Here is a 15,129-nt window from a genome sequence, read left to right as displayed (position 1 = left end):
GCACCAGGAGTCAAAGATGGTGGGGTTTCTGTGGTTTTTGGTGCTGGGGATCAAACTGAGGGTTTTGCACCTGCCAAGCATATTCATTACCATAGAGCTATACTCTAGCCAAAGGCAGCGTTTTTTACAGACATGGGGTTTTTCATGTGCATACTTGAGCACTGGGGCATAGCGGGTGCAGCTAGTGTCAAGAGGCTAAGAGCACTCGAAGCTGGCATCCTTGGAGGTACTGGTTAAGTATAATTTTCCCATTTGTTTTTTCACACAGGAACGAAATAATTGTCTAGCAGACTCGAGAACTCTGAGTGCCAGCCACACTGACCTGGCCCACTGAGGGTTGGGAAGAGCTAGATAGAATCCCTGAGACTAATGGAGCACTGAGACCCTCGCAGCCCCGCCAGCCCCTCCAGCCTTCCTGGAAGGGTAGCTCGCCCTCCTTGGCAGTTGAGCTTCCTTTCTAGATGGTGACGTCCACCAACATCTGGAGGCTGCTGTTTAAAAAGTGCTGGGCAGCTGTGCTCCAGAATTCTGTTAATCGGTCTGTATCTAGTACCTGCTGATGCTTGAAGGCTGGCAGGTGCTATGGCCCAGGAAGGCAGATGTGGTACCAGCAGGTGGCCGAGGCTCATTTGGAATGAACACTGTGCACATGGATACTCGCGTACTTCTGGCTGCCACCCTTCTCCATGACACCAAAATCTATTTAAAATCTTAATACTGTAATAAGGCTGTAAATTAAAGAGTCAGAAACTTAAACGCCATCCTTTCAGAATGACAAGCAGGCAGTAGTCTGTCAGTACAGTCTGAGCCAGAGAAGAAGAGGTTGAGAGAAAACGGGCAGATCTCCAGCTGTTTGCTCTCAGGCTGCTGTGGTGTTGGGCTCTGTGCCTGATGTTCCAGCCCATGTCCTTGCAGTGTGTTTTCTCTCCTGGTGGCCCCTGTACGCTAAGCATGTAGGTAGGTGTCTTAAAAAAAGCTTTCTCATAGGGTGGATTTTGACAAGAATTTTTTAGACCAACCCCAAGGCAATGTATAAGACTAACTTGTAGGCTAAGAAAATACAAATGGCAAGGTGTGTAATCCATACCAATAAGCTAGAATGCCGAGATGCATCCTTTCCTATTTCTTGTAACTTAGTGTCATTTTCTATCACAAATGCAGTGCTGGGGAAGGGCTTCCAGCCATCACCGTCTTCACTGCTTTCCTGAAGCTCCTGGTTGTTTGAATTCTGCAGCTGCTGGTGGGCCAGGAGTGAGAAGCCACTATTCCCCCACCCCTGCATAGGTACCATGTAAATTAAGAATCAGAAATTTAAACTCCATCCTTTCAGAAGGTGCCTCGGCTCTGCATATTCATGCAGTCCTCTGGGCAGAGTGGGTTTCAGGTGCTGCTATGTCCACAACCCAGCAAGAACACAGTGCCTACCACTCTAGTCCTGGCCTGCTTCTCCACAGGGAAGCTACTACTACATCAAAACGTGCACTTGGTTCTCTGGAAAGACAGATGCCATGGGGAGGAATGAATCTAGGGCTAACTATAGGACTGAATTTTAGGCCCCCCAGGTTGCATGGAACAGCCCATTTTGTGTGGTGGACCTGTGGACACTGGCTTCAGCCACTAGCCCAGTGCTGTGTGGGTCAGTTACCTTTGGTGGGGAAGTGTTGGGGGTGGAAGAAGCTAGGGCACATAGATGGATACTTCAGTACTGAGTGCAGCTAGATGGAACCATTGGTAATCTCACCAGGTGGTTGTAACCTGTTTCTCTTTGCACTTTTCGTGTTTGTGTGGTGCTGGGGATTGAACCCAGGGCCTTGAGTGTTCTATCATGTGAGCCATGCCACAGCCCCCGTGGGCTGTACCTAAGTATTCCCAGAAGAGAAATGGTGGCCAGTGTTCCTTCTCAGTGTCTCCCGTATGGTGAGGGGACCTAAGTCAAAGCTATACCTGTTTCTTCATAGTTTGTCAAATGTGAGTCCCCTACCAGTGGCACACAGAGCAGAGGTCACTCCACAGTGGCTTCATATGCAGTAACCATCCCTAGAGACTTTCTGTGGGAGGTGTAAGTGGCAGGAAAGCATGTAAGTGGTTGGGGGCGCTAGGCAGCACCTGGTTCCAGGATTTTACAGTGTGTGTGTATGTGTGTGTGGTGGGTGGGGGTGTCAGGTAATTTTCTGGAATAAAAAAAAAATCCATTTGGTCAGAAAGCTCTGGGAATGTCATGTAATTAGAAATCTATATAGTAATTTATATTAAACAATTGCTAGAGATAAATGTTTATAAGCTGTAGAATACTTTCTGTGGTCATAACTTCCTGGAACCTCCTTGGGAAGCAGACTGTGCACTAGTGCCTGCTATGTTCCATGTGTGCATTTACTTTTAAGCAGTGTGAGCCCGTGATTGGTTCTAAAACTGTAAGACGTACTTGATGCATGGAGTGAAGGCGAGTGGTCAACTCATACAGCATAGCACACAGCACAGCCACCCCAGTCTGATCCATCGGAGACTGTAAGTGGCTTCCCAACCCTGGGGAAGAACTCAAGTGTCTCTAGTGTTTTATAAGGTGATGAAGAAATGGCCCTGAGGGGCTCGGCTGTCTGGTCCCTGATTAATCACCTTACCTAGGGGACAGGAGGGAGGGTCTCTAGCCAAAGACCCCAGTAGGATCAGGGGCTCCCAGGGGACAGCCTGGTGGGGTAGCCCCTCAGCTCAGCAGGTGGATGTGGTCACTTCTGCACCTCCAGGAGTGAGGCCACTATTAAATGTTTCTCCACCTTTGATCTATAATTTGTTCTCTAATTGTCAGTACAGTTTACCTAGAAAAGTCATTTGGAATTGTTTATATGTAATTATAAAAATAAAGTTTTATTTTCTGGTGTGAATTCCCTGCATGTTTGCAGAAAAGCTGTTTTGTAACCAACCAACCAACCAACCCCAAACAGCTTTGTCTCATCTTTATGCCAGGTTCTTTTTTTTTGTTGGTACAGGGTTTGAACTCAGCACTCTACCAGTTGAGCCACTGCGCCAGCCTCTGCTAGGTTCTTAACCTTTCAGAGCCATAGGTGGCTCTGAAAAACCTGATGTACTCCACATGGAGTGGTCCCGCCCTGGCAACCAGTCTGCATGGCTGCAGGGCCTGTGCTGCCCTAGGGTGACCCTTCCTCCCCTACAGGGGGGTCATGGTATCTGCCACTTGGCTGGTCTGTGTCTGTTTCCCTACCTAGGGGGGAGGGGACAAGTGACAGTGTCTGACCCAGAGTCATGAAGAGGGCACACATCACGAGCTGTAGGGCATCTGCAGACAGGTCTCCTTACTGAAGGCTCTGGAAGTGGAAGCATGAGGGGGGAGGTGGGAATCAAGACAGCCACAGCACTGGGCCTCACATCCACAATGATGTGGTCAGATTCTGGAGTCCACAGCCAGATGTTTCCAGGCAGCTCTGCTTCTAGCTGGGTCTGTGCAGGTGGCCACACCAGGCATCCTGCATGTTTTCCTTCAGTGTGCTGGACCAGAGTTGCTGGATCTCCTCACCACAGGCCTAGGCTTGGGGGATAGGGAAGGGGGCACATGAGCTAGATACTGCTTCCCATTTCCTTATGTCCTTTTTTATAAGCTGCACAAAATTGCTTGTGTTCTAGGGGTGCCTGAGGTGAGCAAAGGTCAGGTCAGTCCTATTCCTACCTTGATTCTTCTGAGCCCACAGCCTGAGGTCTGCTTGACGTGTTTCTTCTGCTCTGCACCATCTTTGGGGATAAAGTGTATGCTGAGGGGCCTCACTGTAGCCCACTATGGCCTGAACAGTGGGGAGGGTGTCTTTGGAAGGGATACCCCATTGGGCAAGCTGCTGAGCCCAGTCTTTGCCCAGGAGGTTTGTGGGGAAAGCCGAGGATAGAGCAAGAGACCCTTGTGGGAGCCACTGTGGAGACATCTCCAGGAGCTGTCAGTGCCTGGCAAGTCATCTGTCTTCTGAGTGACAGACTATGGAGATAAGTGTCAAGGCCTGGCAAGCTGGTTGGACAAAACCCAGGGAGGGGACAGAAAGCCCGAGCAGAGCACCCCAGGTCGCCAGGTACCACCAGAGTTCCTGGAAGCATATTGCTGAGTGCCCACAAGGATGGTTTTAAGGGCTTGGCCAGATCACAGCTCCACAGGGTCTGGTTAAGTTGCTCCACAGGTGTTGCTGTGTTAGCTGGATGTGGTCCCTGGCATCCCTCGCACCCCTTCTGAGTTAACTGTGTAGGAGCAGGAAGAGGGGGGCAGGTGAGGGGCAAAGAGCACCCGCAGGGTCCGGGCTGGGCTGCTGGGCCAGCCCAGGGTGGCCCCCTCCTCATGGGACCTGTCGACCATCAGTCTCATCAGGAGCTGGTTGGCCCAGGTGATGCCGAGGGCTGGAGAGAGATGCTGGTCCAGGGGTCTAAGACATGAGAAATGCTGCTGTTGCTCACAAACACATTGCGTATCCTCCCCCACCTCCTGGTGCCTGCACTCACCCTGGTGGCCCAAGCTCTGAGCCTCGTTCCTCCACAGCCTCTGTCACCTGGAAATGCCAAGTGGTGGTCAGCTGCAGTGAACCTCACAGCTGCTACCCATCTGTCTGTTTTCCCTGGGTTTCTGGGCCTGAGCTCTTGACCACTGCTGGCTTCTCCCACCTGGTTGATGCACAGCACAGGGCTCCGGAAGGTGCTGCTCAGCTGGCGTAGTGCAGCCCCCAGAGACTGCAGATGCCTGGCCCGGAGGACTGAGGTCTGGCTATCAAATTCACAGCGGAACGGGGCTGCCACTGAGTCAATGATCACCAGGCGGGCCATGCCCCTTGACAGCAGGACAGGGACCTTCTTACTCACACACTCCAACAAGGTGTCCTGCAAGAGAGGGGATGGCATCATGGTTTTTACTGGCCAGTGGCTCCTTAGGTGACCCTCTAACTTGCGGTTTTAATGGCACTGTCCTATTGGCTGCCTCCTGCTTAGCTGAGGGATGGGACATTGGGCCTGCACCTTAAGCCTGATCTCACACTTTTCTCACAGGGCTCCAATGAACTTAAGGCCTTTCAGCACTAACCCCTTCTGGCACCTTTCTTTGTGAGCCCAAGCCACTCTCTGCTCTATGGCTGTCATTTCCAGTCTTTGGAGGTGTCACTTTTCAGGCAGCCCTAGATGGGTGGAGACACCTCCCCTCCCCCAAAGCAGGTATCCTGGGCTGCCTTCCTGCCAGTGTGCCTGTTGACACCAAGGCTCAGTGGGCTATGAGGTGGAAGTAGTCTCTGACTGTAGAGCTTTGCTTGGCTAAGGTGATGGGTAGGAGTGTATGGGGAAGGTGAGGTGGCTGCTGTGCACAGAGTGGAGACTTGCTGTGTCGCCTGAGAGAGGCAGGCAGGCCTGAGGATGCAGCTGAGAGGCCTCTCTGCTGCCTCGATGTTCAGTGTCTACTGAAGTGGCCTGGGCCAGCCAGCAGGCTGCTGAACACTGGCTGAGGTGTTTATAGCTCTGGCTGCTGAGGGCCTGGTGTGCAGCCTGGAGTGACAGTCTGTGCTTCTCTCCAGGGCATCCCCAGCAGAGCTTGTGTGTGTGGAAAACGACAGCAGCAGCCTAGAAGACGCTAGCACTAACGTGAGTGTCTGTACCATCCCCTCAGCCAGGGCCTGGGTGGCTGGGGGAAGGCAAGTGGCCATTGCACCTGCTCACTTCAGGTTGGGGCCTTAGGGCCACAGAAGAGGTGCATGTGGGACAGGTGTGACTCCAAGGCTCTGCTTATGCAGAAGGAAGGTTCTACGTTCACTCTACTCCCTTGCCTCTCTATTTTCCAATATTGAACGCGTAGGTCCCCTGTGGCCTGGGGCCCCAGGGAGGCTGTCAGTGAGCCACCCCCTTATCTAGACAGACCCTGTGCGGGAGGCAGAGGCCTTCCCAGAGCTGCTTCTAGAGTGCAGGTCTGGCCTGACCTACAATCTTCTTTTGCAGTGACCCAGGCCTGGCTTGCTTTAGGACGCCAGGACACTGCTGCTGTGTGTGACCCCGGAGCTGGCCCTGTGACGGTCAGGGCGAGGCTGGGAGGGCCCTTGGCCGGGAGCCTGCAGCGCTAATTTAATTTCTCCTGACCATGTGCTGTGGAGCACAATACTGATAACCGTACCACTAGCAAGGCCTAGGAGAGCACTGCTCAGCCAGTTATGCTGGGGGCCTAGGGTGCCCCAGCATCCCTGAAGGGACAGCAGATGAGCGTGACCCTGCCCTCTTCCTGGGAGCCCCATGTGGATGGGACACATGTGTCCTATATCTACTTGGGCCTCCCTGTGCCATTTGTTTTAGTTCCCCACGTTGTGTGTGATATTGTATTTTATTGTAAATTTTTTAAAATTAAAAGTTTATATGCTTTATCCTTGACTTGAATGAATGAAAATCTTTATAGAACAACTCTTAAAAGTGGGCTCTGGGTCTGGGGGGATGGCTCAAGTGGTAGAGCTCCTGCCTAGCAAGTGTGAGGCCCTGAGTTCAAACCCCAGTATGCCCACTTCCCCTCTGCCTGCCAAAAAAGAAGTTGGACTCTGCCACAGCAATGCCCTGAGTAGGTTGTGTATGGAGGGCACTCCCTGCACCTGAGTTGTTATTTGTGTATTTATATTTGGCAGTCAGGTTTATTCCCACCTGGATTTCCCTTCTCTTTCTGAATCATTCCCACTCATCACTCATCCCTGCATAGTTTAAAGACTTCTCTAAGCTGCCCAGGGCCCTGCCCTGCCTTCTGCTTCTGGGACCCGTCTGGCCTAGCCAGCCTCTCCAGTCTTCTTCCTGGCAGCAGGATGGACCAGGCCCCAGCCAGCCAGGAGAGGCTGAGGTAGCTCATCCAGGCTGGGTTTCCCTGATGTGTGTGAGTCCCGGGTCTACCATTAGAGTAGACTTCCACCAGAGGCTCCCATAGGCTTCTCACACTGGGGAATAGCCTTTTTCTTGGCCCTGGTGACCTGGTAATGGGGCAGAAGGAGCTGGCCCAGGAAGGCTCTTCACGGGATAGAAGCTACAGGTTAGGGGCCCTCAGCCCAGAAGACACCCTCCCTACCATTTTTTTTTGGATGAGTTGACTGTTTACAGGCCCAGTTAAATCTAAATTTCAGGTAACAAATAGTGTTGTTGATCTGAACATGGGGCACATGTATACCTGAACTAGACTCATACCTGAATGAGACTTGATGCTAAGGGAAATTCACATTGTGTCAGGTGACTGGGATATGCTTGCCCAGCAGCCCTGCCTATTTGGCCCATAGGCAGCTTCTGATCAAGACCTTTAGCCAAAATGTAGTCAGGTTCCTAGGCCTGCTCCCCGCCCTACCTGGGTTCATCCTTATAAAACCTAGGTGTAGCAAGCTCTCCCTAAGTTTAGCCAGGGATCCCCCCTCCCCATCCTCCCACCCTGGACATGTGATTGGTTCATTGTCCACCATCCCAGGTGGAATGTGCTCACTCTGGCTGGCCTTCTCCATGGATCCCTCACCCTCTGGCCCTGCCTGCGCCTTTCCCATGAGTCCCTACTTCCTGTGTGTCCCCTGTGCCTGTTACTGCTGTGGTCAAGTCAGCTGGCTGTGCCTTGCCTTAGCGGGCAGAGCAGACATGCTCACCACATCAGCTGCATGCTCGATAAAGATCTGATTACTGAACTTGATCTTCTCAACCACCTCTCCTGGAACGTCTGTGCGCAGTTGCTGCTGCTGTGAGATGAGCTGCTGCAGTCGCTTGCTGGGGAAGATGTCCTCGGTGCAGATGTAGACAGCCCCTGGAGAGCCAGAGCACCAGGGACCCAAATGTCTGAGGACCCAAAATGCCTCCATGGCTACCACACACACCAAATACAGACACGGCTGCATGTTTCCCACTCTGACCCTCATGGTTTTTCATCTCTGACTTGAGGAAGGTAGCCGGCTAGAGCTGGCTCTCATTCTACCTGTGGCCAGATGGCCCCACTGGAACACTGGCTGGGTCTTCAGTTCTGACACTAGGCCTGTCCTGGGCTAGAATGGCCACAAATGAACTGCCTCACTTGCCCTGCTTTTCCTCCCTGGCTGGGCAGGGGAGTGAGTTGATCACCAGGGCTAAGGAGCTTTTGGAAACATCCCTCTCTTGTCCAGGGACACTCTCAAAGGTTTCACTGAGCCAAAGTTTCCTCTGTTCTACTTGCAAGGCTCCTCCTGCAGCTCCTGCTATGTAGTGATGCCTTTGTCTTTACAATGATCTGAAGAGCCAGTAAACCAAGTGAGGATCTAGTGAATGGGTCACTGGAGCCTGAACAGCCCCTAGGCAACATGCACTGCCAAGCCCAGAACCCGCACCAGAGCAGGAAGAGAGCTCTGCAACTAAGAGCCGGGCTTCCCTGTGTATGTGTGTGATGGGTTTTCAGTAAAGATGCCAGGATGATTCAATGGGGGAGGGGAACAGTTTTCCATAGATGGTGCTCAGACAACCAGATAGCAAAAGACTGAGACTGGATCCTTATACCACATGCAAAAATTAACTCAAAATGGATCAGACATGAGTGCTAAAGCCCTTGACGTCTTAGAAGAAAACACAGGTAGATCTTCCTAACCTTAGAGTGGGCAATGGTTCTTAAATGACACCAAAGCCACAAGTGACCAAAGAAAAATAGATAAATTGGACTTCATAAAATAAACGAATGTTTGTGCACTGAGAAAATAAAGACAATTTCCCAAAGAAAGAAAGCATGCCTGATGAGGGATTTGTATCCAGAATACAAAACGGATTCTTAAAACTCAGTAATAAAAAGGCAATTTTAAAATGGCATGGAATCAAGTAGACACATCTTCAAAGTACAGCCAGTAAACACGTGAAAGACATTCACATCACTAAGGATCAGGGAAAATGTAGTCAAAACCATGAGATTCCACCTCGCACCCATCAGGAGCAGCTGTCTAGAGAGGACAGTACTGACAAGGGGGAATGGGAGGAGCCTCCATATGTGGCTGCTGGAGTGTAAGGTGGTGCTAGGGTGGGGGCCAGGCTGGCATGGGTCGGTCCAGCTCAGTCCTGCTTGCCATCGTCAGCACAGGGCAGAAGGCACAGGTACAGAGATCTTGGCCCATTGTATAGGCAGTTCTGAGAACTTAACTGAGCTGTTCTACATGCTGCTCACTTCACACGCATGGGTGGTGTGGCTGCCTTTGTCATCCTCAGACCACTGGCCCTCACTTGAGGAAAATGTCACATGCTATGTTTCAGTATTATGGGCCAAGTTATTGGCAGGCCCTATCAGCCTGTAGCATAGGTGTAGGGCTCAGCTCACATTATGGGGTAACCCTGAGGGTCAGCACCTTTGTGCTAGCAGTGACCTGAGCCAGCTTTGCCTACAGTGTTACCCCCTCCTTCCTACAGCAAGCACAACCTTACTTCCTTTTCATTCTTTTGGAAGGAGGAAGGTAGGTATCAAAGAAAATAGCCTGAGAGGTGACTGCTAGCCCACCTCAGCAGAAAGCCACCCAACAACAGGGTAGGGAATCCTGAGAGCTACCTCGAACCCCCCACCCCCCGCCGCCATAGAAGGGCAGCCACTCACCGGCCTCCAGGCCTCCATGCCATCGTGGGAACTGAACAGCCAGGCAGAGCTGTAGTGCCAGTTGGGTCTTCCCTGCTGAGCTGCGGCCAGCCAGCTCTGTAATGCCCTCCAGGGGCAGGCCACCTCCCAGCAGGCCGTCCAGAACAGGGCAACCTAGGCTCAGGTGCTGGTGTTGTGCAGGGAAGTGATCCCTCTGCTGGAGCAGGTGCAGCGCTGCAGGGTGGGCCAGGGTCAGGAGGTATATCAAGCACTGTAGCACCTCAATGCCACTATCTAGTCTGCTCCTAATCCTATGGTCTCATCCCTTCTCGGGCCCAAGAAAGTGACCCAATGAGCAAGGGTCCCTGAGGCCCTTTAGTCTTTTCCATTGCCACCTAATATATCTGGTCAGAAACTATGATCATGATCCCACTAGTACAGGACTAGTGAGGCAAGAACACCTGGGCTTGGGCAGCTGCTGCAAGGTTATTCCTTAAGTGGAGCCTGGAGTGTGATGTCCACCAGGCCTGATGTCAGGTCCACCCCATCTGCCTCCAGCAGGAACCCCAGGTAGCAGTCGCTCTCTGCTCACCTGTAAGTATGTGTCTGCCCCGAAGATGTGAGGAGGCTGCTTTTAGCAAGTGGTGGACATCAGAGCTAGACAGGTTGGTCAGTCTTTGCAAGTCTGGTACAGAAAAGTGCAGAATGTCCTTTACTGATTTCAGTTTGGCTGAAATGACACAGATCAACCACAGGAAAAGTCAGACCATGTTAACTTGAGGGGAGACAGCAATGACGGTGTTAGTGAGAGTTGTACCCCAGGCCTGGGGAACTAGAGGCAGGGTCTGGAGCCACTTGCCTCTTAAAGCCCCCAGGACATCTTAGATAGTGTGACAAAGGAAGGGCCTGATGGAGGTACTAGCTGCAATTGCTCTGCATCTTTGTCACCTGAGCCTTGGGATCTTGTGTCAGCAGCAGCAGGAGCCAGAGATGGAGGACAAGACCCAGACACTGAGAGGAGGTGACTGTTATTATGTTCCATCTTCCAAAAGTCTCTCAAGAAACGCAATGCTGCAGGCATGGTGGTACACACCTGTAATCCCAGCTACTTGGGAGGCAGAGACAGGAGGATCACTTGAACCCAGAAATTCCAAGCCAACCTGGGGCAAGATAGCAGGACTCATCTCAAAAAAAAAGCATGTATCTGGGTCTATGGGTACAGCTTAGCAAGAGAACACTGTCTAGCATGTGCAAAGCCCCAGGGTTAATCCTGGCATCACAAAAGAATATTTAAGAAAGAAGAGAGGGAGGGAGAGAGGCAGGAAGGAACAACATAAAAGGCAACACAGCATCACCAAGCCACACTCAGGTCTGTGTGCTAGGCTAAGCTTAAGGTACAGCCTCAGACCCACCCAGGGAAGTGCTGGAGGGAGAGCAGAGCTTGGATCCAAGTCAGGTGGCGAGAACTGGCACTGAGAATCAGGATGGAGTGCTGGTGGGTCCACAGAGTAAAGCACGCCAGGGCCTGCTATTTTAGGAGGAGGTAATTACATCTGGACTTGGATTTACTCTCTACTTTCAAACTAGTAGAAAGAAAAAAAATGTTGCAAATATATCCAAACCAATTCAGAAAGCAGCAAAAAAAAGAAAACAACATCATGAAGAAGGACAAGTGTCTCAGCATGAGAAGGGAAATTGAAACCTGTAGTACTGTGTGGCTACCTTACATGTATTGAAGTCTCCAGTTACAAAATGGACATTGTTAGAATGCATGACTGGAAAAACAGAACTCCTGAAGTGCTCTTTGAAAAAGATACAGAAGACAGAAAGGCTAGAAGTAAAGAAAGTCTGTGTAGCACTTTTAAAATCTTTTTGGTTGGACTGAGGTTTGAACTCAGGGCTTTGCATTTGCAAAGCAGGTGCTCTACCACTTGAGCCACACCTTCAGTACATTTTGCCCTGGTTATTTTGGAGATGGGGGTCTCACAAACTATGTGCCTGGGCTGGCCTCAAACCATGATCCTCCTGATCTTATCCTCCCAAGTGGCTAGGATTACATGTGTGAGCCCAGCTTTTTGTTTTTTTGTGGGACTGGTGTTTGAACTGAGGGCTTTGAACTTGCAAAGCAAGTGCTCTACTGCTTGAGCCACATATTCAGTCCATTTTGCTCTAGTTATTTTGGAGACAGGGCCTCGCAAACTATTTACCTGGGCTGGCCTCCTGATCTCAGCCTCCCAAGTGGTAGGATTACAGGTATAAGCCACCAGCACCTGGCCTGTATAGTGCTTTAAAATAAAACAAAATAGGCTTTCAGGCAAAAAGCAGTGCTTGAGAGGAACATTCTGGGCAACCAAGGCTCCTGCAGGCACAGTGGGCCCTTGGCTGGTGCCTCAAAGAAAATTCATTTTCTCATAAGATGCAGATGAGCAAGAACAACTCCCTGGCACAGTGGCTTCCCCATTTTGTCTCTAGGATGATGTTTGATCATGAGGCCATATATAAGAAGACAGGAAACCAACAGATGAGAATGGGGGTGTGGGAGACCAGGCAGGACAGCAAAACCCTGCCCCAGTCACCTGGGTATATCTGGAGTTCTTCACGGTGTAATCCACAAGCATCCTGATGTGCAAGCATCCATAACAGACATCCCAGGAGACAAGGAGGACATCCTGCTATGTGGCAGGATTGGGAGGCAGCTAGCACAGACTGGAGCAGGGGTGGGGTATGCCTGGGATGGAGGTGCCCGGGACATAAACACAATGGGTGAGCTGTCCAGCCCCTTGAGCACTCATGTGGGGAAGTCAGTGAGAAGTACATAGAAAACTCAGCATATAAAAAAGAGGAGAAACTACTAACTTACAGGAAAAAAACAAAACAAAGATGTTCCAAGACAGCAAACAGTCAGAAATGCCTCCCACCCCCAGTTTCACAATTTCCAAGAGGTATGCAGAGGAAGAGGGGCAGGTGGAGTGTAAGCAAGCTCACCTTCAGCCCAGCAGAAAGCCTGATAGCTCACACATGACAAATCAGACCCATCAACCTACACTTATTCTCGTTTGTACATGAGGCACATGTATTACTTTGACAGAAATAAAATTAACTGTAAAATTCCTTTCAGTTAACATACACGCAACTGAAAAGCCCACAGCATATTCCAACACTGCACAATTAGGAAGGGGCTCTCTATGGAACAGGCTTGGACAACCAGCATTCTGTAACTTGTTTTTCCTTAAATTGTCTATATACACCCACTCATTTTACACAGCACACCTGTCTTATATAAGTGAAAATAAATATACCTTTCTTGACCACAGCAATAATTCTGGGATTAAGGTCCAGCTGATCCAAATCCATTTCCTCAATGGGTTGACCACCAGGATGTTCATAATTTCCCAGGGACAGACGAGACAATGGTCACAAATTCCAAGGTGCTTGCTGTCAACTCAGACCACCTGTGGGGAAGCGAGTGCTCACCCTCAGTGTGGCTGTCTCTCACTGAGGGCAGGAAGGACCATCTCATAAGCCCAAGGGCATCTTTGTCCATGCCACTGAGTTCTAAGCGTGACCTGGCAGCTCAGAAGTCTAGGGATCATGGCAGCGCAGGTGCCTGAAAAATTCCAGCACCCCCACACCTTAAAAGTGCCAGCCATCCCCGCTCATCCCGAAGAGTGAGAAGAAAACTAGTGCTTTGTGTGCAAGTCCTCAGGGTGCCCACTCACCTATCTTAGGATGTGGACGGTGCCAGATCCACTTGTGTGGGGCTCACTCAACCAAGGTGTGTTTGGCATTCTCTAGTTCAATGTCCTTCAAGTGTGCCTCTACAGGAACTCTGGAAAGAGGGGAAAAGTGAGAGTGGGATTTTGCAGGGTGCTGGGGAAATCCAAACCTCAGCAGAGGACAATGGAAGACCAGGGCCAGCGGAGGCACAGGGCTGCTCCTCACCCTGGCAACCTGGGCTAGCTGCACAGGGACTTGACTGAGGGTCACAAGAGCCCTGTCCTGCAAACCACTTCACTCCCTTGTAGCCTTCCAATCAGCATGGCTGAGACTGTGCAAGGCATGTTGGAAACTGCATTCTGGGCTGGTGTCCTGTCTGAGGCTCACACTCTGGGGTAACTGGTGCTGTGGCTGAGGCATCCCTGGCACTGGTTAGAGTATGATGCTGCCTGGACAGTACTGCATTCAGGTGCAGGCACCCTCCCAGGCTGGACAGGGAGACAGAGGCCAGCACTAGCACGATGGCCATGGCCAAGAATGGCCTTAGGCTGAGAGTAGAACCCAGGGTGTGTTGGCCACAGTCCTGTCAGGCAGCTGCCAGGCAGGAGGGCAGGTTTCAGGGTGGGGTCACAGGACTCCTAGCAGCTGGCCCTGCCCTCTAGCACCCTGGAGCAGCACACAAGGAGGTCCCCATGGTCTGGCTATTGAGGGCTGTGCTGATGGCAAGCACGACTAAGGTTGCCCAGGAGACATGCAGAGGTTTGGGTCCCCCTGAAGGTGGCCCAGGGAACTGGACAGCAGATCTGAGAAGGTGGTCCAGCAGCTGCAGAAGAGCACATCATTAGGGCCAGGTGTCTCTTCAACTGGGGAGCAAGCTGTGCACAGGGATTGAGCAAAGTGCAGGTGCATCGTGGCTCACTGAAGCTAAGCCTCAAGTAGGAGTGAGCTACCGTACCGTGAGGTGCCAGTTCCCCAAAGAAACCAGATTGTGGGGGACAGAGGGGTGCCACTCCCGCTCTGCCTGCTCACTCAGGGCCGCCTCACCCACAAGACCAGAACTGATACTTTTCTTTCTGTCGCCAAGTTCAGAGCTAAGCTCAGGTACGGCGAGTCCACGGCCATCTCTGAGAAGTTGTGGGAGGTGGCGAAGTGTGAGCGCTGAGAAGTTCCACGGGCCGTTTTAAGCCCTCGGCCTGCATCAACTCAGCAAGCCTGACGACGAAGAGGAAAAATGAAGGCACAGAGCGGTCAGGTCACAAGGCCAGCTCCCACAACGACTGGTCTTGGCCTCGGGCGCAGGCAGCACGTTCCCGGCCTGCTCCAAGCGCTCGACCTGCAGGAACCCAGCCTGGCCTCCGATTCCCTGCGGCCTCGGCAAAGTTGGCGCTGGAGGCGTGGCGTCCCAGACCCCTGGTCTCGGTCGGCTCCCTCCTTCTCACCCGGGCGCTCTTCGCCTCGTCCGCCACTGCCGCTGCTGTGGCTTCTCCGGAACCGCGCGGCCCCTGGCCACGAGGTCCACCTCGGTCTCGCAGGGCGCCCTGCGGACCCGCCTCGGCCGCCGGGAACCGACACGTGCACACACTGTCCCCGCGGCGGCCCACTTTCCCCGGCGGACGTCAGGACCCGCGCCGCCTGGGAGGCCCTCTCCCGCGGCTGCGCGCGCGTCCTTTTTGCCGCTCTCGCAGGGCCGGAGTCTCGGTTCTGGGGTAGCGGCTGCGCAGTAAAGACGCACGTTCCTTCCGTTTCACCCGGTGCCGCGGACCCACGCCTGTCCGCGGGCCGCGGGGAGCGACCGCAGGCCCGCTGCTCCAGCGGCTCTCAGGTCCCGCGCGCTCCTCTCGCCTCTTCGCGCCGTCCCACCTCGCTGGTCCTTCTCT

General features: G+C 52.2%; 2 protein-coding genes across 20 annotated transcripts in view; one reads left to right on the top strand and one right to left on the bottom strand.

Moving 5' to 3' along the window:
• Klc1 (kinesin light chain 1) overlaps nt 1-6,374 on the top strand; it is a 65,145-nt gene extending 58,771 nt beyond the window's left edge. For 8 of the 16 annotated variants that reach the window (XM_074067070.1, XM_074067067.1, XM_074067065.1 and 5 more), the window contains 2 exons: nt 5,541-5,607; nt 5,959-6,374. In XM_074067070.1, coding sequence (XP_073923171.1) covers nt 5,541-5,607; nt 5,959-5,961 — 70 coding nt within the window. In that variant the 3' untranslated portion in view covers nt 5,962-6,374. Of the gene's footprint in view, nt 1-268; nt 1,707-5,540; nt 5,608-5,958 lie in introns of those variants that run through there. The other 8 variants (XM_074067063.1, XM_074067061.1, XM_074067062.1 and 5 more) reach the window with 4 other exon arrangements.
• Xrcc3 (X-ray repair cross complementing 3) lies at nt 1,021-15,098 on the bottom strand. 4 transcript variants are annotated; one of them, XM_074067083.1, is made up of 9 exons: nt 14,692-15,098; nt 13,255-13,364; nt 12,835-12,987; nt 10,128-10,265; nt 9,557-9,769; nt 7,611-7,765; nt 4,648-4,860; nt 4,489-4,535; nt 1,021-4,412 (listed from the first exon to the last, which is right to left on the bottom strand). In XM_074067083.1, exons 3-9 carry the CDS (start codon nt 12,887-12,889, stop codon nt 4,184-4,186), a joined length of 1,050 nt encoding a protein of 349 aa, XP_073923184.1. In that variant the 5' UTR covers nt 12,890-12,987; nt 13,255-13,364; nt 14,692-15,098; the 3' UTR covers nt 1,021-4,183. The 4 variants fall into 4 exon arrangements, with proteins under 4 accessions (XP_073923184.1, XP_073923183.1, XP_073923182.1 ...); XM_074067082.1 differs by having other exon boundaries at nt 4,221-4,860; nt 14,208-15,098; XM_074067081.1 differs by having other exon boundaries at nt 4,221-4,860.
• Between the last annotated feature and the right edge of the window lie 31 nt (nt 15,099-15,129).

Source organism: Castor canadensis, chromosome 3, assembly GCF_047511655.1.
Source record: "Castor canadensis chromosome 3, mCasCan1.hap1v2, whole genome shotgun sequence".
NCBI lineage: Eukaryota > Metazoa > Chordata > Mammalia > Rodentia > Castoridae > Castor > Castor canadensis.
The sequence above is the reverse complement of the archived record's forward strand: the minus strand, read 5'-3'. Positions and strand labels throughout refer to the sequence as shown.